Genomic DNA, 19,850 nt, shown 5'->3' with positions numbered 1-19,850 from the left:
CCCAGGTATCTGCCGTTGATTGGAAATTGAACTCAAGACCCTTCAGTTTGCCAGCTGATGCACTAATCACTTAGCAACACCAGCCAGAGGCTGTCTTTTCTTTTTTTAATTGCATATGGGTTATTAATTTCGGTACTATCCTTTCTATAGTCATAAGAATGGAACTTAAAAGTCTTTTCCCTCCTGTATTAATTAATGTAGGCATGATAGATTTTCTCACCCAAATTAACATTACCTTGTTTGAAGTGTTTTGTTCCAACAGTGCTGTTGTTTCTGAAACTCTTGTTTTAGACTTGCCTTCAGAGCTGTGAGCTCTTTTTGAAGGTGAATTTGACACTTAGAAATAATTATAAGCCATTTACAGACAAATTTACCTAGTGATACAAAGTTTGTAATCAGATTGGTTAAAATCATTTGCGGGAGAAGTAGAGTCATGTTACAACACTGAGATACAGTTCCTTGAGTGGTTTTAAGGTTAACCTAAATATATTTCCAAAGAGTTTTTCTAAGAAATACTTTGAGTAGTTGCAGAATCATTGAAATATGTATATTGTCCCTAAGATGACTGTTTTAAATAAATCAAAATAAATCATGCTCTTTGACTTGGTAGATTAGTTTAAGCAACAGAAACTATTTTATAATTATGTTTTTGCATCTGATATAGAAATCTTTACTTTGCAGCTTACTTTCTACTTTTATCTTTTAGACATTATTTATAATATTTAACCACTGACTTTATATGTAAAACTATTACAACATTTACAAACAAATTTTATAAGCAAGTGCTTGTTTATATACATGGCAAAATTGTCCTAGAAATGGTTTTGGTAGGATAGTGTTTTAGTTTAATGTAGTTTAGGGAAACTTTGTTGGAATCTGATTGTTTTCACTTTTTAAAAACTGTCTGGATTTTATTTGACGATAGTTCTCATAATACCTTTTTAGATAAAACAGAATTGTATTTTTTTCTTTAATTAGGCTCAAGAGGCCCAGGGAATCCTCAGGACCATCTGATTAACAATGAAAGAGGAAAGTCAAGCTACGATAAGTCAGCTGATCCTCACAGGGAACCTTCTGACACTGGGTCCCTTTCACCTCCATGGGAACATGATCGCAGGATGATGATTCCTTCCTCCGGTATGGGAAGAGTATAGTTATATTTATATTTGAAAGTCAACCAGTATATGCAACATACAGGAATGGAAGAAAAGAGTACATGTGTGCCCTGTCTTAAGAAAAACTGTGTTAGGTGTACCGGTTAATAATGGCAGATTTTGTAATCAAAGAAAACACGGTAATTTCAAGAGAAACATCAAAAGTGCTTTATTCAAAGTAATGTCCATCACTAGCTACACATTTTCCCATCTTTCAGGTAGTTTGTGGATACCATCTCAATAGAACTTTTCTTTTTTGAGGCAAACCATTCAGGACCCAATTTTCCACTTCTTCGTATGTTTTGAAATGCTGCTCCGATAGGGTGTGTGCCATTGATCGGAACAGATGGTAATCTGAAGGAGCAAGGTCTGGTGAATACAGCAGGGAGAGGAGGAGGGGGCGTTAATACTTCCCAGGCAAGATCTTTTAACATGTCTTTAACTGGTTTTGAAGTGTGTGATGGAGCGTCATCATGAAGCAAAATTACTTTGCCATGTCTTCTGGCCCATTCTGGTCGTTTCACAATCAAAGTGTGGTTCAAATTGATTATGTGTTGTTGGTAGCAACCAGTATTAATGATTTCACCTGGTTTTAGAAGCTCATCATACACCACACTTTCCTGATCCCACCAAACGCAGAGCATTGTCTTCTTTCCGAAGCAAGTTGGCCTTGCAGTTGATGTTGATGGTTGACCTGGATCAACCCATGATTTTGTGCATTTGGGATGCTCAAAATAAATCCACTTTTCATCGCCAGTCACAATTCGATGCAAAAAAGACTTTCTTTTGTGCCGTGGAAGCAACATTTTACTGATGACTTTTCGGTTTTCCATTTGTCTTCGTTCAGTTGATGTGGCACTCATTTTCCTTCCTTTAAAATCTTTCCCATTGCTTGTAAACAATCGGAAAAAGTTTGCTGAGCAACGTTTAATCTTTCTGCAAGTTGTTTTTGAGTTTGACATGCATTTTCATCCAATCATGCTGGTAGTTGTTGGTCTTTAAGCTTTTTCGGTTGACCTGGACGTTCTTTGTCTTTCACATCGAAATCATCACTTTTAAAGCAGTTAAACCAGCGCTCACAAGTATCTTGAGATGGAGCATGTTCACCATAAGCTTCCCGAAGTATACGATAACTTTTTCTTCAAAATAATGAATTAAAACTTCCCGCAAATGCTCTTTTTTTGGCATGAAATTCAACATTTTTAAGCGTAAAAATATCTATGATAACACCTTCAGCAAATTTGACATATGAAGTTTTGAAGCTTGCTGTCAATGCAACAAAATAGCATACATATCAAATCGCATATATAGCAACATACGTGTAACTCCATCTGTTGGAAAAAAAAGCACACTATTAACTGGTACACCTAGTACTTTCTTCTTTCTCTAGTTGTAGGACTTCCATTCCACCAGATTTCCGGCAGTTCTGAATGATGGTGGTTCTCTGTTTTAGTTGTAATTTTGATGTGGTTGTGGAAGGCGGTGAGTACCAGTGTTTCCCATCTATCTTGTTTTCTCTCTATTTGTAGTTCTTTGATTATTAGTGAGCTTGAGTACCTTTCCATGTTTGTAATCATTTGTGTTTCCTTCTTTAAATCGACTGATCCATTTTATCTCAACCTTAATAGGAATTTTTATTATCTTTTGAATACAGCTCTTTTGTCTTTTGCAAATATTTTCTCAATTCATTATTAGTGGATGTTTCAAATTATTATAGATAAGCTAACCCTTATAAAAATAATCTTTATTTTTATAGAATATTGTTTTATTTAAGACCTATCCTAGATCAAAAAGTTATTCCTTGCTTTTATCTAAAAATTTAAAATTTTGTTTTGTTTTTTAAGCCTTTAATCAAGATTTTATTTTTGTCTTAGTGTTTAGTGTGAGGAGATATTTTCCCCCATTAGATGGACATTATTTTATTATTTATTTTTTTAATAATAAATGGTCAGCTATTAGAGTTGCAAATCAATAATAAATATTGCATTATTTTTTCTAAAAAATTTAAAGAATTTACATAGAAGTTTCTAAGTCTATCTGATTTCTTAATATAAAAATCAATTTCAGTGTTTTTCTCTTCTCTTTTTCTAAAAGCCCCATTTTTTTTTTAATATATTTTATTGATTTTTTACAGAGAGGAAGGGAGAGAGATAGAGAGTTAGAAACATTGATGAGAGAGAATCATCGATCAGCTGCCTCCTGCACATCTCCTACTGGGGATATGCCCGCAACCCAGGTACATGCCCTTGACCGGAATCGAACCTGGGACCTCTCAGTCCGCAGGCCGACGCTCTATCCACTGAGCCAAACCGGTTTCGGCTCTAAAAGCCCCATTGATCCAAATGCACAGAGTGGAAACACCATCATTAAATACATCCCCTGACATTACAAATTCAGACTTTACAGTCACGGATCAGCTTGGAGGACCTGTTGGTTACAAAGGCAACGTGAAGTTGTCTGAGGGATCCCCAAAGCAGATTCTGTTGCAAACAGAGAGGCCTCTTCTCTGGGTGATACCACCCATCCATCTTTTCTGTAGATGTTCCTCTAAGCCATTATTTCTAATGACCTTGGCATACTCCTTGGCTGATGTGTAAGGGACTCTGGGTCTAGTCAGGTCTTCAAAATCAACGTGGAAGGAACCAAACCGCATGGTATAACCCTGGTTCCACTCAAAGTTATCCAGAAGAGACCATGCGCAATACAACTGAAGGTTGACTTTATCAAGCTGGATAGCTTTGAATGGTTCCTGCAATGTCTGTCTGAAATACTCCCAGCGTTGAGTGTCATCAAGAGATGTGGGGTCACCCTGGGGAAACCCATTCTCGGTGATGTAAATTACAGGGTTATTATACCTATCCTTAATATATTTCAGTAGTTTTCGTATTCCCCACGGCACCACAGAGACCCAGTCCACACTTATCCAACCTGGGTCTGGAAAAATGTCCATCTCCACACCCTGGAGAACAGCCCGTTCTCCTCTATTGTTCTCCCAGTACTTGACGAGGCGACTTGAATAATATTACACAGCAAATAAATCAACTTTGCCTTTGATCATTCTCTTCTCTTCTTCTGTAAATTCTGGAAGCCTTGATGATGGATAGCCTTGCTTTTTACTCATGGAGGTGATCTGGGACTTGACAACTTCTGGATAATCACCATCAATAAAAATGGGTTTAGCAAAGAAATACAAGTGGAAAGCCAAGGCTCTTTTAGCAGCTTCCTGGTCAGACACTGAACTGGGATTTGCTGATTCCACCCAGCCACAAAACAATGGTAAGGACACTATACCCTTCTGCTCTTTTTGGAATTAGGAAGCATAGCTGAGCCAGGCTCTGGGATGGGCCGTAATCAAATTATGAGCTGCCTGATAGCCTCCAGTTCCCCGGTGAGGTGTAACAGGAGGAAATGCACCCAAATCATATGCCAACAGGGCAAAAAAATTAGGCTTATTTATGGTGATCCACTGCTTGACTTAATCCCCAAATGTCTTGAAGCAAAATCGGGCATATTCATCAAAGGATTCAATGAAAAAAAAAAAAAAGGATTCAATGATTCTGTCTGACAACCAACCTCCTTGGGCTTCTAAGGTCTGAGGCAAATCAAAATGGTAGAGTCACTATGGGCGTAACCCGATTTCCTAACAAATCATCAATAATCTTGTAATAGTCAATTCATAGGTAGGAAGTGACATAGCTGGCACTTCGCCCTGGTACATGGACTCCAGATGCCTTAGTGCTAACCTCTGTGCTAGTTCATTAGCTCCATGAATTCAGCTCCATTCTGGTAATGAAACCTGCTGTCCCATCAGGTAGCAGACGTGACCAGGAAAGAGAGAAGCGGTAATGAGTCAATCCAAGCTGTTTGGTACATTTCAAATCCTCCTCCCACAGAGTGTAGCTGCCACGAGCTATATCGCCAGTCTGGTTCTTGAAAACTCTCCTCCCTGATGGTTGAATGTGTCCCAGATATCTTCCATCTGCATCCCAGCCTCCTCATTAACTCATTGTACAATATTTATAATTTTAACCCTTTGTACGCCATAAGGTCTATGGACGCTTTAAAAAATCATTTTTCGTGAGAATTTTCAACTGAAAATATTCAGTAACACCCGAATTGTGAGTAATATATTTGTTTTTATAATATTCATTGCAAATTAATTTTTTAAATTAAATTCAAAATATCGTGGCACGTGGGGATGGTTTCCGTTTTGGACGTGTGGCAGTTAACTGGTTAAAATATGCTTTTACAATACCATGTACGAGCCAGTTATGTGTTCTGCTGTCCTTGATCCCTGAAGCTGACTGGTGGCAAATGAAAAATTATTGCATAGTGCTGCCACATAGCAGGATTTCATGGTTCATTATCTGAAGATCTCCCGGTTGGTCAAATCAGGCAGGCGCTTGCTCAAAATGAAGATAGACATTATTTTAATACTATATATTAGATCATCAATTTAAAATATCACTTCTATCTTAAATTAAATCTCCATATTTGCATAGTTCTGTTTCTTAGACATTCTTTCTATTCCATTGGTTTCTTTCTTTTTTTTATTTTTTATTTAAGATATTTTTATTGATGTCAGGAGGAAGGGAAAGAGAGAAACATTAATGATGAGAGAGAATCATTGATTGGCTGCCTCCTGCACACCCCCCAGTGGGGATCAAGCCCACAACCTGGGCATGTACTCGGGAATTGAACCATGATCTCCTGGTTCATTGGTTGACACTCAACCGCTGATCCATGCTGGCAGGGCCCCATTGGTTTCTTTATTCCCAAGTCATAATATACTATTGGTCTCTTTATTCATGAGTTATAACCTATTCATATCATTGCTTTTAGCAACTACTTTCAGGAAATTTTTCTTTTTATTCTATTTTAAATGTCTTAATTATTAGATATTTTTCACATTCTGTTTTCTTTCTTAATATTTTATTTTTATTGTTGACAATATTACAGATGTCCCCCATTTACCCCCATGCCCACTTCTACCCAATCGCACCCTCCCCTTCTTCTGACTCTTACCACACTGTTGTATGTGTCCAATGGCTATGCATATATGTTCTTTGGCTAGTCTCACCACCTTTTTTCATCCCATCTGCCCAACTTACCTCCACTCTGACATTTGTCAGTCTGTACCATATAGCCATATTTCTGGTTCTATTTTATTTGCCAGTTTATTTTGTTCATTAGATTTCACATATAAGTGAGATTATATGGTATTTGTCTTCCTCTCACTGGCTTATTTTGTTTAGCATAATAATCTCTAGGTCTGCCTATGCTGTAGCAAAAGTTAAGAGTTCCTTTCTTTTTACAGCCCTGTAGTATGTCCATTGTGTAAATGTACCACTGCTTTTTTATCCACTCATTTGTTGATGGGCATGTGGACTATTTCCAGATCTTGGCTGTTGTAAACAATGCTGCTGTGAACATAGGGGTGCATATCTTCTTTCTGATTGGTGTTTCAGGGTCCTTAGGATGTATTTCCAGAAGTGGAATTGCTGGATCAAAAGACAGTTCTATTTTTAATTTTTTGAGGAAACTTCATACTGTTTTCCATTGTGGCTGCACCAGTCTGCATTCCCACCACCAGTGTGCTAGGATTCCCTTTTCTCCACATCTTTGCCAGCCTATTTTGTTCGTTGATTTATTGATGGTAGCCATTCTGGCATATGTGAGGTGATATATTGTAGTTTTAATTTGCATGTTTCTCTGATGATTAGTGACATTGAGCATTTTTTTTCATCTGTCCACTGGCCATCTGTACGTCCTCTTTGGAGAAGTGTATATTCAGGTCCTTTGCCCATTTTTTTAATAGGATTGTTTGTCTTCCTGGAGTTGAGTTGTATAAGTTCTTTATGTATTTTGGAAATTAACCACTTATTAGATGTAGCATTGGTAAATTTGTTCTCCCATGCATTGGTCTCTCTTTTCATTTTATTGATGGTTTCTTTTGCTGTGCAGAAGATTTTTAGTATGCTGTAGTCCCATTTGTTTTTTCCCCCCTTTGTTTCCCTTGCCCTAGGAGATAGATTGGCAATAATATTTCTATGAGAAGATGTTTTCTTCTAGGATTTTTATGGTTTCACGACTTATATTTAAATCTTTTATCCATTTTGAGTTTATTCTTATGTATGGTGTAAGTTGATGGTCTAGTTTCATTTCTTTGCATGTACCTGTCCAATTTTCCCAACACCATTTATTGAAGGTAGTATCTTTATTCCATTGTATGCTCTTGCCTCATTTTTCAAATATTAAATGAAAAGAAATTAATTGTGGGTTGATTTCTGGGTTCTCATTTTTGCTCCATTGATCTATATGCCTGTTTTTATGCCAGTACCAGGCTGTTTTGATTACAGTGGCCTTGTAATATAGTTTGATATCCAGTATTGTGATCGCTCCAACTTTGTTTTTCTTTCTCAAGATTGTTGCCTCTATTCTGGGTCTTTTTAGGTTCCATCTAAGTTTTTGGAATATTTGTTCTAGATCTGTGACATATTCCATTGGTATTTTAATAGGAATTGCATTCACACTATAGATTGCTTTGCGTAGTATGGACATTTTAATGATTTTATATCTTCTAATCAGTGAACACAGTTAATGCTTTTACTTATTTGTGTCTTCCTTAATTTCTTTCTTCAATGTCCTATAGTTTTCAGTATAGGTCTTTAACCTCCTTGGTTAAATTTATTTGTAGGTATCTTATTTTTTTGTTTTTGTTGTTACAATAGTAAATGGGATTGTTTTCTTAGTTTCTCTTTCTGATAGTTTATTATTTGCATATAAAAATGCTATCAATGTCTGGATATTAATTTTTCTATCCTGCTCCTTTGCTGAATGCATTTATTAGATCTAATAGTTTTTTGGTGGAATCTTTAGGTCTAGTTTTATTTCTTTGCATGTACCTGTCCAATTTAGGGTTTTCTATGTACACTATCATGTCATCTGCACATAATGACAGTTTTACTGTACTTCCTCCTATCCAATTTGGATGCCTTTTATTTCTTCTTCTAGTCTGATTGCTGTGGCTAGGACTTCCAGTACTATGTAGAATGATAGTGGTGAAAGTGGACATCCTAGTGTCCACTTTCCAGATTATTAAAGCAGGTATTCAGGGAACAATTGCAGTCCAAGATGTGTTTTGGAATGAAAAGAGATTGAACAGCATTGTTTAAACTAGACCTGTTGATTTTTATTCTAATTCTTAGTTTATGAAACTGCTTCAGAATGCCCTGTACACCTATTCCCCCTGATCCTTTTCCTTTTCCCAGTCTTTCTTTCTGATCATTTCTTTTAAGGTGGTAGAAAACAGGTAAGAAAGCAAAAAAGAAAGGAATCATTTTATGTCCTATTTTCTGTATTTTAGCCTTTCATTGGTCATATGCCTTTCACATAATTTATTACATTGTATATATGTACATGTACGTGTATGTGTATATGTATATATATATTTGAGGTTGACCAGAATATCCTTGTTTACTTGTTCATTCTTCCTGACTTTCAGGGCAAGCTTTACCTCCTCTTTGACAACATTTCTTATTCTTTCAATCAGAATTAGATAGGCCACCTCTCCTGTTATTTGTATGCCTCTTTACTAAGGCATTGATCACATTGTATGTATGTGTTTCTATTATTAGATTAAGAGCATGGACTGTATCAAAATCAATGTTGAATCACTAGTACCTGGTACATAATAGGCTCTGATAGATTTAAGCAATGGATTATTTTTGGCAATAGAGGGCACCATGGGTATATGATTTATAAAATAGAAAACTTATAGCAAAATTTTATATTGCTGAAGTTGGTGATATTGCGGTGATGTATTTTAGAAGCAAAATAATGATATGGTGTCTGAGGCCTGAATAAGAAAGAGTTGTGAGGTTTTCAGGTTTGCTTATTTTATCCCTTTGCCCAGCTCTATCATTTAATTAATCCCATGTTGTGAAATAGGAAGGGAAAACTCAGTTTAGTTCTTGGTCCTTGGTCTTTTCTTCCCTGGGGCTAATTCAGACCCATTGAGACAGCTCTTTGCTAAGATTCTGAAATGGGGGAGAAAATGAGCCTTCAAGCCTATCTATATCTTTCTCTCCTAAGTCACATCCCTTGATCTTTGGGAGCTCATCCTATATAATAAAAGCCTAGGTGGTGTCACACCTTCGTGCGACGCCCTTGCGCCATGTTACCACAAGATGGCCGCCATGAAGATGGCTGTGCGCACAGTGGAGGAGGGGCCTGGTGGCCACTCCGCGGGGTGAGGCCTGGGGGTCCTGCTGCTCCACACAGTGCGGAGGAGGCCAGTCCCGGCGTCTCCGCCACCTCATGCGGATGAGGCAGGTCCCAGCGGAGGAGGCAGGAAGTGGCAGGGGAGGGCATTTGTGGGCAATCAGGCAAGTAGAGAAGGGCAGTTGGAGGTGATTGGGCCAGCAGGGGAGCAGTTAGGGGGCGATCAGGCTGGCAGGCAGAAGCGGTTAGGGGTAGTCAGGCAGGCAGGCAGGCAGGTGAGCAGTTAGGAGCCAGTGGTCCCGGATTGTGAGAGGGATGTCCTGAGGGGTCCCAGATTGAAGAGGGTGCAGGCTGGGTTGAGGGACACTCCCTCCTACCCCGTGCACGAATTTTGTGCACCGGGCCTCTAGTCTATAATAATAAAAGTGTAATATGCTAATTAGACCGGACATCCTTCTGGACGACCTTCCAGGTGAAGCTGGGGCTTCGAGGGAAGCCTGGGTCCCACGTGCCTGCCACAGCCGGAGGGAAGTCCGGATCCCTGGTGCCTGTTGGTGGCCGGAGGGAAGTCTGGGTCCTGGGTGCCAGAGGGAAGCAGGTGCCGGCAGTCGGGGGAAGGAAGGCCTACTCTTGCACAAATTTTGTTCATTGGGCTTCTAGTTAAATATAATTCTTTCTCTTGCTGCCAGATGATTTCTTGGCTTTGTGTCAGAGAGGCATATCAGTAAGGTCCCATGTGACAGAGTCAGATGAGAACTGACATCTTTACCATTGTATGGAGTTCACATTATGAACTTCCTAGGACAGTTATGAAAGGTAGTTTGGGGCTCTTTGTCCAGATCTATAAGGATAGGAGAGAATCATACAATTCACCACCTTTGACCTTCCCACATTTTTGGACTTGGGCAAGTGCAAACCTAATCTATCCAAAGTCTACCATCACCTATCAAAGATGAGATAGACTACCTATTTTATTTCATGAATGATGATAAGACCCAGGAATGACCATTTTGTCATCTTAACTCCTGGGGACAAAGTAGGGTGGCTGTTGAAGCTCCTGATTCAGAGTCTGTGCCCAATATTGCATCGCTCCAAATGTCCTTAATCTGAGCATTATGAACCTTCTATTCATCTACTGCATCAAACATCTTCCCCTTTAGTTTTGGAAGGATGCTAAATTCCAAAATATTGAAGTTTCTGAAAATGTCATCACCAATGACCTCTGAATAGTACTCTTTCTGCTTTAGTGACCATTTCTTTTATCATTGTCTGTACTGTTAAATATCTTGCTATACTGACAAAATATTCTATTTTTCTTTCTTTGCTAGTAGCTATCTTTTCAAAGTCTCTCTATGATATTTTGTTGTATTCACTTCTATTATTAAATTTAAAGTTAAATGAATATATATAACTAAATTCTGTTCATATATAGGGTAGGGCAGAAGTAGGTTTACAGTTGTATGGAAAATAGTACAATAATCCATATATATGAAAGCCTAAGCGACTGTTACGGCAGAACGACCAGAACGACTGGTTACTATGATGCACACTGAGCAGGCAGGCAGGCGAGCAGTTAGGGGTGAGCAAGCATAGTTAGGCAAGTGGTTAGGGGCGAGCAGGCGGGCAGGTAAGCAGTTACGGGCGAGCAAGCAGGTAGGCAGGTGAGCGGTTAGGGATGAGCAAGCAGGTAGGCAGGTGAGCGGTTAGGGGCGAGCAGGCAGGCAGGCGAGCAGTTACGGGCGAGCAAGCAGGTAGGCAGGTGAGCGGTTAGGGGTGAGCAGGCAGGCAGGCGAGTGGTTAGGAGTGAGCAGTCCCAGTTTGCGAGAGGGATGTCTGACTGCTGGTTTAGGCCTGATTCCTATGAATTTCGTGCACTGGGCCTCTAGTAAATAATAATAATACAAGAATCAACTCTAGGCACTCTCCCTCCAGGTAGCATGCCATGCCTTTCCCTTCCCTCTTCTTCCCCATTAGCACTTATCTCCTAAACTTCAAGGGACCCCATGAGACTTGCAGTAAGTGGAGCAATGGGCAGCAGTAGCTCATCCTGGGCTAGACCCCTGAACCTGTTTCCAAGATCGCCTTTTCTGACTTACCAGTGAGCCAGAGCAGCCCAGCCTCGATTCTCCAGTTGCTTATTCTATGCCCTTCCCTGTTTCACTGTCCTAATATTTTTTTGTTGTGGTCAATAAATTTTTGCCTGCTTTTCTAAAAAAAAAAAAAGATAATAAACTCTGTTTCATGCATCCACAATTGTACACATACTTTTGCCCCACCCTGTATTTTAATTTACACATTATAAATGAACTTTTAAAATCCAGTGTAGCATATCATGCTTGTATTTACTACAAAAGCAAACAGTTATTGCTTTTAGTGCAATATGTAATTTTCCTAAAATTCTTTACTGTTGTCTACCATATTATCTTTTTAGGAAGCAAGAGAAGTCTCTACGTTCAATATATTAAACTTAAGTAAACTTGATTTATTTTTTTTCTAAAGAAAATGTTTTAAAACTTGTTTTATAGGCCAACCTTATTCTGATCCAGCTCTTCCTCCACAAAGGCAAGACAGATTTTATTCTAATACTGGTAGACTCTCTGGACCCGCAGAACTCAGAAGTTTTAATATGACATCACTGGATAAAGCAGGTAAGAAATACTTGTGTGTATGTATTAAAAATACTTTTTAATAATGGTGGCAAATTAAAGAACTAGAAACTGAGTAAAGGACCATATAATTGCTATCTGTGGTAGCCTTAAGGCCAAAATCTCTTTCCTGTTTTTATTTTTCTTGTTACTTTGTGCACATCCATGGCATCTACATGTATTTGGTGATTGGTTTGAGCACCATAGGTTTACTCTGTGAACCTATGAAGGAAAATTTTACTCTGTTTCATGATTTTCTAATTTTTTCAGTACACTTACATATATCCTGTTTAGTAATCAGAGAAATTAGGCTTATGTAAATGGATATGTGAAAATACACCAGAAAAATAATTTGAGTATATGCTCTGTTGCTGGTCTAATCAATTACCTTATTTAAACATTTTGTACTTAGATTTAACTAACATTTAATGAGGAACCTATTATTTTTCAGGCATTCTTTTCCTTAAACCACCTCAAAGCAACCCACTGAAGTTAGGAAATATATATATTACATATATATCCAAGGTATCCATCAGAAGTATATAACATTAAGAATATAAAAAGATTAAAACATCAGTAGAAAGTTAATATAAATATATTGGTAAATGTTTTCTCAGGAAAGGGGGTATATGTTTGGGGGGAGGGCATTATTTTTTTTGAAGTGTTTATTATTTTAGAAAAGTTTTTTTGAATAATAAGCAAAGAAGTAGACCTGTGGCCTGGATTTCTATTATCTATAATAATAAAAGCATAATATGCTAATTAGACTGGACATCTTTCCAGACAAACTTCCAGACGAAGCCGGGGCTGCAAGGGAAGCCCGGGTCCTGGGTGCCTGTCGGTGGCTGGAGGGAAACCTGGGTTCTGGGTGCCAGAGGGAAGTCAGTGCCAGCAGCCCCGGGTGCATGAATTTCATGCATCAGGCCTCTAGTTAGTTATAATTAAACGAATTATTTTTGTTAGGTTTTTGAAATTGTTTTCCCCCATTAATTCAAGCTTAATGGAATGAAAATCATATATAATAAAAGCCTAATATGCTAAGTGTCTGGTCGTCTGTTCAGCCAATCAAAGTGTAATATGCTAATGATATACTAAGGCCCCCGAGTGGTCCCAGTTTGTCATACTGCTCGCTATGACATACACTGACCACCAGGGGGCAGACAGTTGATCGGTCGACCAGTTGATATGATGTGCACTGAGCACCAGGGGGAAGATGCTCTGACTGGTAGGTTAGCTTGCTGCTGGGGTCCAGCCGATTGGGACTGAACGAGATGGGTTGGACATACCCTGGAGACCTCCTGTGGTCCCTCCCCGACCCCGATCATGCACCAGTGGGGTGCCTCGGCCTGGCCTGTGCTCTCTCTCAAACTGGGACCCCTCAGGGGAAGTCGGAGAGCCAGTTTTGGCTCGATCCCACAGGCCCGGCCGAGGGACCCCACTGGTGCACGAATTCGTGCACCCGGCCTCTAGTATATGTATAATTAAAGTAGTGCTATTTAAAAATTTTTACATGTTCATTTTTTGGGGTATTTGAACAATATTTGATTAAGCAGATAATATTTATTTATTATTTTTTTAAATTAAATCTATTGTTCAGATTATTACAGTTGTTCCTCTTATTTCCCCCCATAGCTTCCCTCCACCCAGTTCCCACCCCAATTTCTGCCCTTACCCCTGCCACTGTCCTCATCCATAGGTGTATGATTTTTGACTAGTCTCTTCCCGCACCCCCCACACCCCTTCTCCCCTGAGAATTGTCAGTTCACTCCCTTTCTAGGTCCCTGATTCTGTTATATTCACCAGTTTATTCTGTTCATCAAATTATTTATCTTCTTAAAGGATACCTTTCTACATTTCATATAATACTGGTTTGGTGGTGATGAACTCCTTTAGCTTTTTCTTACCTGTGAAGCTCTTTATCTGACCTTCAGTTCTGAATGATAGCTTTGCTGGGTAAAGTAATCTTGGTTGTAGGTTCTTGGCATTCATCACTTTGAATATTTCTTGGCACTCCCTTCTGGCCTGCAAAGTTTCTGTTGAGAAATCAGCTGACAGTCATATGGGTACTCCCTTGTAGGTAACTAACTGTTTTTCTCTTGCTGCTTTTAAGATTCTCTTTGTCTTTTGTTCTTGGTGTGGTCCTCTTTGGATTCCTCTTGTTTGGGGTTCTCTGTGCTTCCTGGACTTGTAAGTCTATTTCCTTCACCAGGTAGGGGAAGTTTTCTGTCATTATTTCTTCAAATAGGTTTTCAATATCTTGAATTTATCGGTGGTTTCTAGAAAATTCTTGAAAAACCTTATAAACGTGGTTTTGAACTCTATATCCAGTAGTTTGCTTTCCTCCATTTCTGTCATTTGTGACCTGTTTCTTTGTCTCCACATTTTTTATGCTTCCCTGTGTTGATAGAGTGGCTTTCTGTGCTAGGTGTCCTATAGGGCCCAGTGGCTCAGCCTCCTCAATTACCTGAGGTGGACACTCTCGGTTCACCCCTTTGTGAGCTTTGTGCACAGTCTTGTTGTAGTTAAGCCTTGATTGTTGTTGGTATCACTGGGAGGAATTGACCTCCAGGCCAGTTGGCTGTGAGAATCAGCTGTGTCTGCAGTGGGAGAATTTCTGTGCTGGAGACACCCTTCTGGGGCAAGACTTGCTTCAGTGGGGCTTTGGTGCTCACTGAGTCTGCCCCCTGAGTGTGTCCCTTACGGATTTGAGGAGTTGTAATCTGGATGGTCCACTCTGACCACTGGGTATACTGGCTCTTGGATCTCTAAGGAGGTGCTAATTTAGCCTCTGCCTGACGCTACCCAGCAGGAGCTACAGAGAGATCTGCAGATTTCTCTTCTTTGTTTGGAGTTTGGAGGTGCCTAGATGAGGCCCAGCTGTGAAGCAATGCAAGCAGCTGTGAGGCCTTGGGCCTTCTTTTTGGAAGTTCTGAGTCTTTCTGACCCAGCTGCAGTTAGTTAGGTAATTTTAGATTGCAAAGGTCCAGGGCATTCATATGCAAAAGCCTCTGTGCATAGCCCTGACTGGTTTGGCACAGTGGATAGAGTGTCGGCCTGCAGACTCAAGGGTCCTGGGTTCGATTCCAGTCAAGGGCATGTACTTTGGTTGCGGGCACATCCCCAGTGGGTGATGTTCAGGAGGCAGCTGATCGATGTTTCTCTCTCATCAATGTTTCTAACTCTCTCTCCCTCTCCCTTCCTCTCTGTAAAAAATCAATAAAATATATTTAAAAAAAAAAGCCTCTGCACACAGCTTTGGTGGGGCGGGGTCTCAGGGAATCAACAGGGTGGAGCAAACAGCTTTGGCTGATCCTCCGCCCTGCCCTAAGAGGACCCAGGTCTCACTGTTCCGAGGTAATTGCTGCAAGCGCCTCTGAGAGAAAGCCGCAGTTTCTCCCCATGTGAGATGGGTCCCCAGAGACTCGCCTAGAACCGTCAGGAGTTTGTGTCTCCCTCCCGATTGAAAAAGACAGCCGCGTCCTCAGTTGTCAGCCCTTTCTGCGTGCGCCTCCATACCTCTGCACTTTATTTCCACACCGCACCTCCTCTGAGTCTCAGTGTGCTTTTCTCTTTCCTTCTAGTTGTAGAATTTCCACTCAGCCAGCCTTCCTGTGGTTCTGGATGATGTCCGTTTTGTCTTTTAGTTGTTTTTTTGAAGTTGTTGTGCAAGGCAGCAATTTCTGTTGTTTACCTATGCCGCCATCTTGGTTTTCTCCCCTAAGTAGATAATATTTAAATGCTTATTGTTTAGAAGGTGCTCTGCATGACATTGCAAATTATATATATAATAGAGAAATATGCTAATTAACAGGAGGTTGCGTGTGCAGCGTTGGGGGCAGGGCAGCTGGGGCCTCCGTGCACCTGTGCTGGGGGAGGGCCTGATCAGCAGTGGCTGCAGCTGCTTTAAGGGCCAGAGAGGGAGGCAGGGCCGGACCGGAGGGTGGGCGGCGCTGCGTGATTTTAAATCGTGCGCTGGGCTCCTAGTATAATTATAATAAGGTACCGTTTATTATAACTATATTAATAATTAAATAGGGAAGAAAGACATATATCTCTAATACTGGTGAGAATAGTAAGTCTCATTAGAGAATATGCTGTGTTCATGCTCATCTAGTTGAAGGATCAAGGAAAAGTCCATGAAGGAGGTGCCATTTGAGCTGCTGTTGAGGGAATTTGAAAAATTAATTGGGAGGTGGGGGTCTGCACTAATAATAATGAACAGCATGCAAGCCAAACAAAAAGAGAAAAATAACAGCATGAGTCATTTGATTAATGGCTATAAAACTGAGATAGTAATCACTTGACAAGGCCTCATGAGGACTAAATGAGTTAAGGTGTGTGGAAGTGTTTTGTGAGCAGAAAAGTTTTACATAAACTTAACATATTACCATTGCATTGTCAATATTTGGTATTTACACAAAGGAGAATGGTGAGAGACATGGTGGAAACACATTGACTAACGCTAGTGCTCAGTAAGCATTCATTGAATGAAAGTGAATTATCTCATTTAATTTTCACAATGAACCTATGAAGTTGACCCTAGTGCCCTCACTTTATAGGTAAAGAAACTGAGGCTCCAAAAGGTACACAAGATCTCAGGATAGGAAGTTTCTGAGGCAGGACTTAAACCCATGTCTGTCTGACTTAAGTCATGGTCTTGATCCCTATACTTTATTGAAATGAGAGGGTAATTGACCCAGCCACTGATGCACTAAATGTTTATAGAATGCTTACTGTATGGCAGGAATTATGGAAGTTTCTCTATTTCAGGGGTGGGCAGGAGCTCAGCATTCCTTACACCTTGAGGTTTAGCAAAGGTATATAGCAGTTGCATGACAGTAACAAAAATAATGAGTACATAATGTTATGAGAGCATATGGAGACTCACCAAGATGAAGTGTTAGTATTTTGAGCATGGGACAGTCAAGACAATCTTGGAGGAAGTAAGCTAAAAACTAAAGGAGGAATTAGCTGGACCAAAAGCATGGTGATAATGATTTAGAAGAGAATAGCATCTTTAAAGATTTAGAAGTAAGAGTGCTTAGTAAGTTATGGCTGCAACATCGAGTGTGAGTCCAGGAATATTGAATCAAGTGGTGAAGAGGTAAGTAGTGCATAGGGTTTTCAGGGTCTTGCAAACCTGTTCAGAAATGTGGACCTTATTCACAGGATAAATACATTAAAGGATTTTAAACAGGGAAATAATATAATCAGACCTGCATTTTAGAGGAATTACTGTGATTGTATTATGGTGAATAGATTTGGAGGGAGTGATTAAGATTGGAGACAGGGTAACTTTTTAGGAGACTTATGATAGGAATCTACATGAGTGATGGTGGTGATTAGCAGAGGGGATAGATAAATGGGACTGAACAGAGAAAATAGAATTGGGAGGATTTAGGATTAAAGGCATGTGGGAGTGAAGAAGAAGGAATTTTGGCTGTGTCATCTGGGCCATTCATTGTTCTGAGACAAGGAACAGCAGGAAATTTGACATAAAGATTGTAAGCTACAGTTTGAAGTTACAAAATTAGTAGCACCTGTAATATACGTGCATGAATATTCAGATTGGCAGTTCAAGCTTTCAAGTCCTAAGGGAAGTAGCTAGATCAGAATTGCACATCTGGAAGTCAGCAGTAGTACACATCAAATTAAAGCTGTGGCAGTAGAGGGGGTTTCTCAAGAAGAGAATTTGGATAGTCCAGAGGTGGAACTCTGAGGAGATCACCATCTAAGGATGGTCCAAGGTAGTGATTCCACCAAAGAGACTGAAAAGCAGCAGCTAGAAAGAAGAGATGGATAGAAGGAAGGATGATAACACAGAAATTAAAGACTGAGAGGATTTAAAGAGGGAGGGAGTGTCTGGCTGGTGTGGCTCACTGGTTAAGCATCGACCTATGAACTAGGAAGTACGGTTCCATTCCGGTCAGGGCACATGCCCAGGTTTTGGGTTCAGTCCCCAGTAGGGGCTGTGCAGGAGGCAGCCAATCAAAGATTCTCATCACTGATGTTTCATTCTCTCCCTCTCCTTCCTCTCTGAAATCAATACAAAAATATTTAAAAAAATAAACAGGGAGGGAATAGTCAACAATGGTGAGAAATAACATAAGGACTAAAAGGGTCTATTTTAATTGGCAAAAAAAGACTTTTTGATTTTGGGGAAAACAGTTTCAATAGAACAGTTGATGTTGCAAATAGATTCCAGTAAAATGAGAAAAAAAATGGGAGGAATTCTAAACAATATATATAGAACAATTCTTGATTGTTAAGGGGAGAGGTAGCTAGCTGTAGGGGAATTCTCTTTTTCTGTCTCACTTTAAAAAATATTTTTATTGATTACAGAGAGGAAGGGAGAGAGAGAGAGAGAGAGAGAGAGAGAGAGAGAGAGAGAGAGAGAGAGAGAGAAACATCAATGATGAGAGAATCATTGATTGGTGCCTCCTGCACACCCCCACTGGCGATCGAGCCCACAACCCGGGCATGTGCCCTGACTGTGAATCGAACCTTGACCTCTTGGTTCATAGGTTGATGCTCAACAACTTAGCCGTGCTGGCTGGACTGCAGTCTCATTTTTAGATAATAAGTGGGACAGACTTGCAAAAAGGGAGGAGCGAAGCAACAGAGAGAGGAAAATCCCTGAGGAAGCTGGAGGGGAAGGATTCTGAACACAGAATCAGGGTTATAGATTGTTTAGAAAGATCCTTTTCCATTATAATAGGAGGAAAGATCATAGGAATGTAGTTGCTTTTATATTTATATGTTTGATTACAAAAAGTTAAGGAAGTTTCTAAGTGACTGGTATAGTAGGTTTGAGGAGAATGGAGGTTTGAAATTGCTGAAGGAGAAAACCGGCTTAGAAGACACACAAAACTAGGCATAGGGCAGCTGGAAGTATAGCTGGAGATCTATCAGCCTGGAGTGATGCCAGTGTACTCAGCTTTGGTTTATTTTACCCCCAGAAGTGCTAAGTAGCTCAGGTGTAAGAAGAGTGGAATCAGAATTGGATTAATCTAGGCTGGAATGTTCTCAGAGACTAAGTAGTTTTTGATAACAAAGTTCAGGGACACTTATTTAGAAACAGTGGCTAAATTCATGGGGAATTGAGCCTGCAGCCGAGGTACATGCCCTTTACTGGAAACGAACCCGGGACCCCTCAGCCCACGGGCCGAGCTCTATCGACTGAGCCAAACTGGCCTGGGTACTAGTCTGTGCTTCTTGATGGGGGAATAAAGAAGGATGGATAAGAGGGAAGAAAAGAAGGAGCAAAGGGGAGAGAGAGGTAAGAAAGGAAGGAAGGCTGGAGAAGAAGGAAGGAAGGAAGGAAGAGAGGGAGGGAGGGAGGGAGGAAGGAAGGAAAGAATGGAGGGATAGGAATGCTACTTCCTAGAAGTCTCCTCATGATGCTGCTTGTGGCAGGATTGCCTCGGGACAAGCTGCCGTGTGCCTTTGTAGAACGCTGAGTCTACCAAAATTCCCAGGGACCTCAAGCTGCTCTTGTGGCCCTAATACAGGGTGCTGGTGTCAAGCTGGTTTATGTGCTGACAAGGGGAGTGGGAAAGTGTCAACATCCTTTGTGATCTGGAGCTATTCTAGGAATGGGGTGATAAGTCATGTATTTTTCATAGTTTAACTTTTATGTCTAGATGGGCCAAAGTCTTCAGAAATGGAATCCAGTGGAAATGATAGCAAAGACGAACTTGGTGTAAGTACTGAAAATGGAATTTTATTCATTATTTAGGAGCCTTCTAATCTCTTGGTTTATTAGAATAGAAATTTAGCTAGCAATCTATTTTTATATACAAAGCTGTTTCATTCATTTTGACAAATA

General features: G+C 40.1%; 1 protein-coding gene and 1 pseudogene across 2 annotated transcripts in view; one reads left to right on the top strand and one right to left on the bottom strand.

The window, feature by feature from the left end:
• MIA2 (MIA SH3 domain ER export factor 2) overlaps nucleotides 1–19,850 on the top strand; it is a 120,762-nt gene that overhangs the window by 97,739 nt on the left and 3,173 nt on the right. Inside the window, 3 exon segments of the mRNA XM_081096407.1 lie at nucleotides 979–1,137; nucleotides 11,903–12,025; nucleotides 19,666–19,724. Of these exon segments, the coding sequence (XP_080952533.1) occupies nucleotides 979–1,137; nucleotides 11,903–12,025; nucleotides 19,666–19,724 (341 nt within the window).
• On the bottom strand, nucleotides 3,589–6,304 carry LOC308529196 (cytosolic beta-glucosidase-like; annotated as a pseudogene). Its single transcript has 2 exons — nucleotides 6,266–6,304; nucleotides 3,589–4,813 (listed from the first exon to the last, which is right to left on the bottom strand). The product of its transcript is annotated as a cytosolic beta-glucosidase-like (transcript).

The sequence above is a fragment of the Myotis nattereri genome, assembly GCF_964212035.1.
Source record: "Myotis nattereri genome assembly, chromosome: 1".
In the NCBI taxonomy this organism is placed as follows: Eukaryota; Metazoa; Chordata; class Mammalia; order Chiroptera; family Vespertilionidae; genus Myotis; species Myotis nattereri.
Note: the sequence above shows the minus strand (reverse complement) of the source record. Positions and strands in the feature narration are given on the sequence as shown.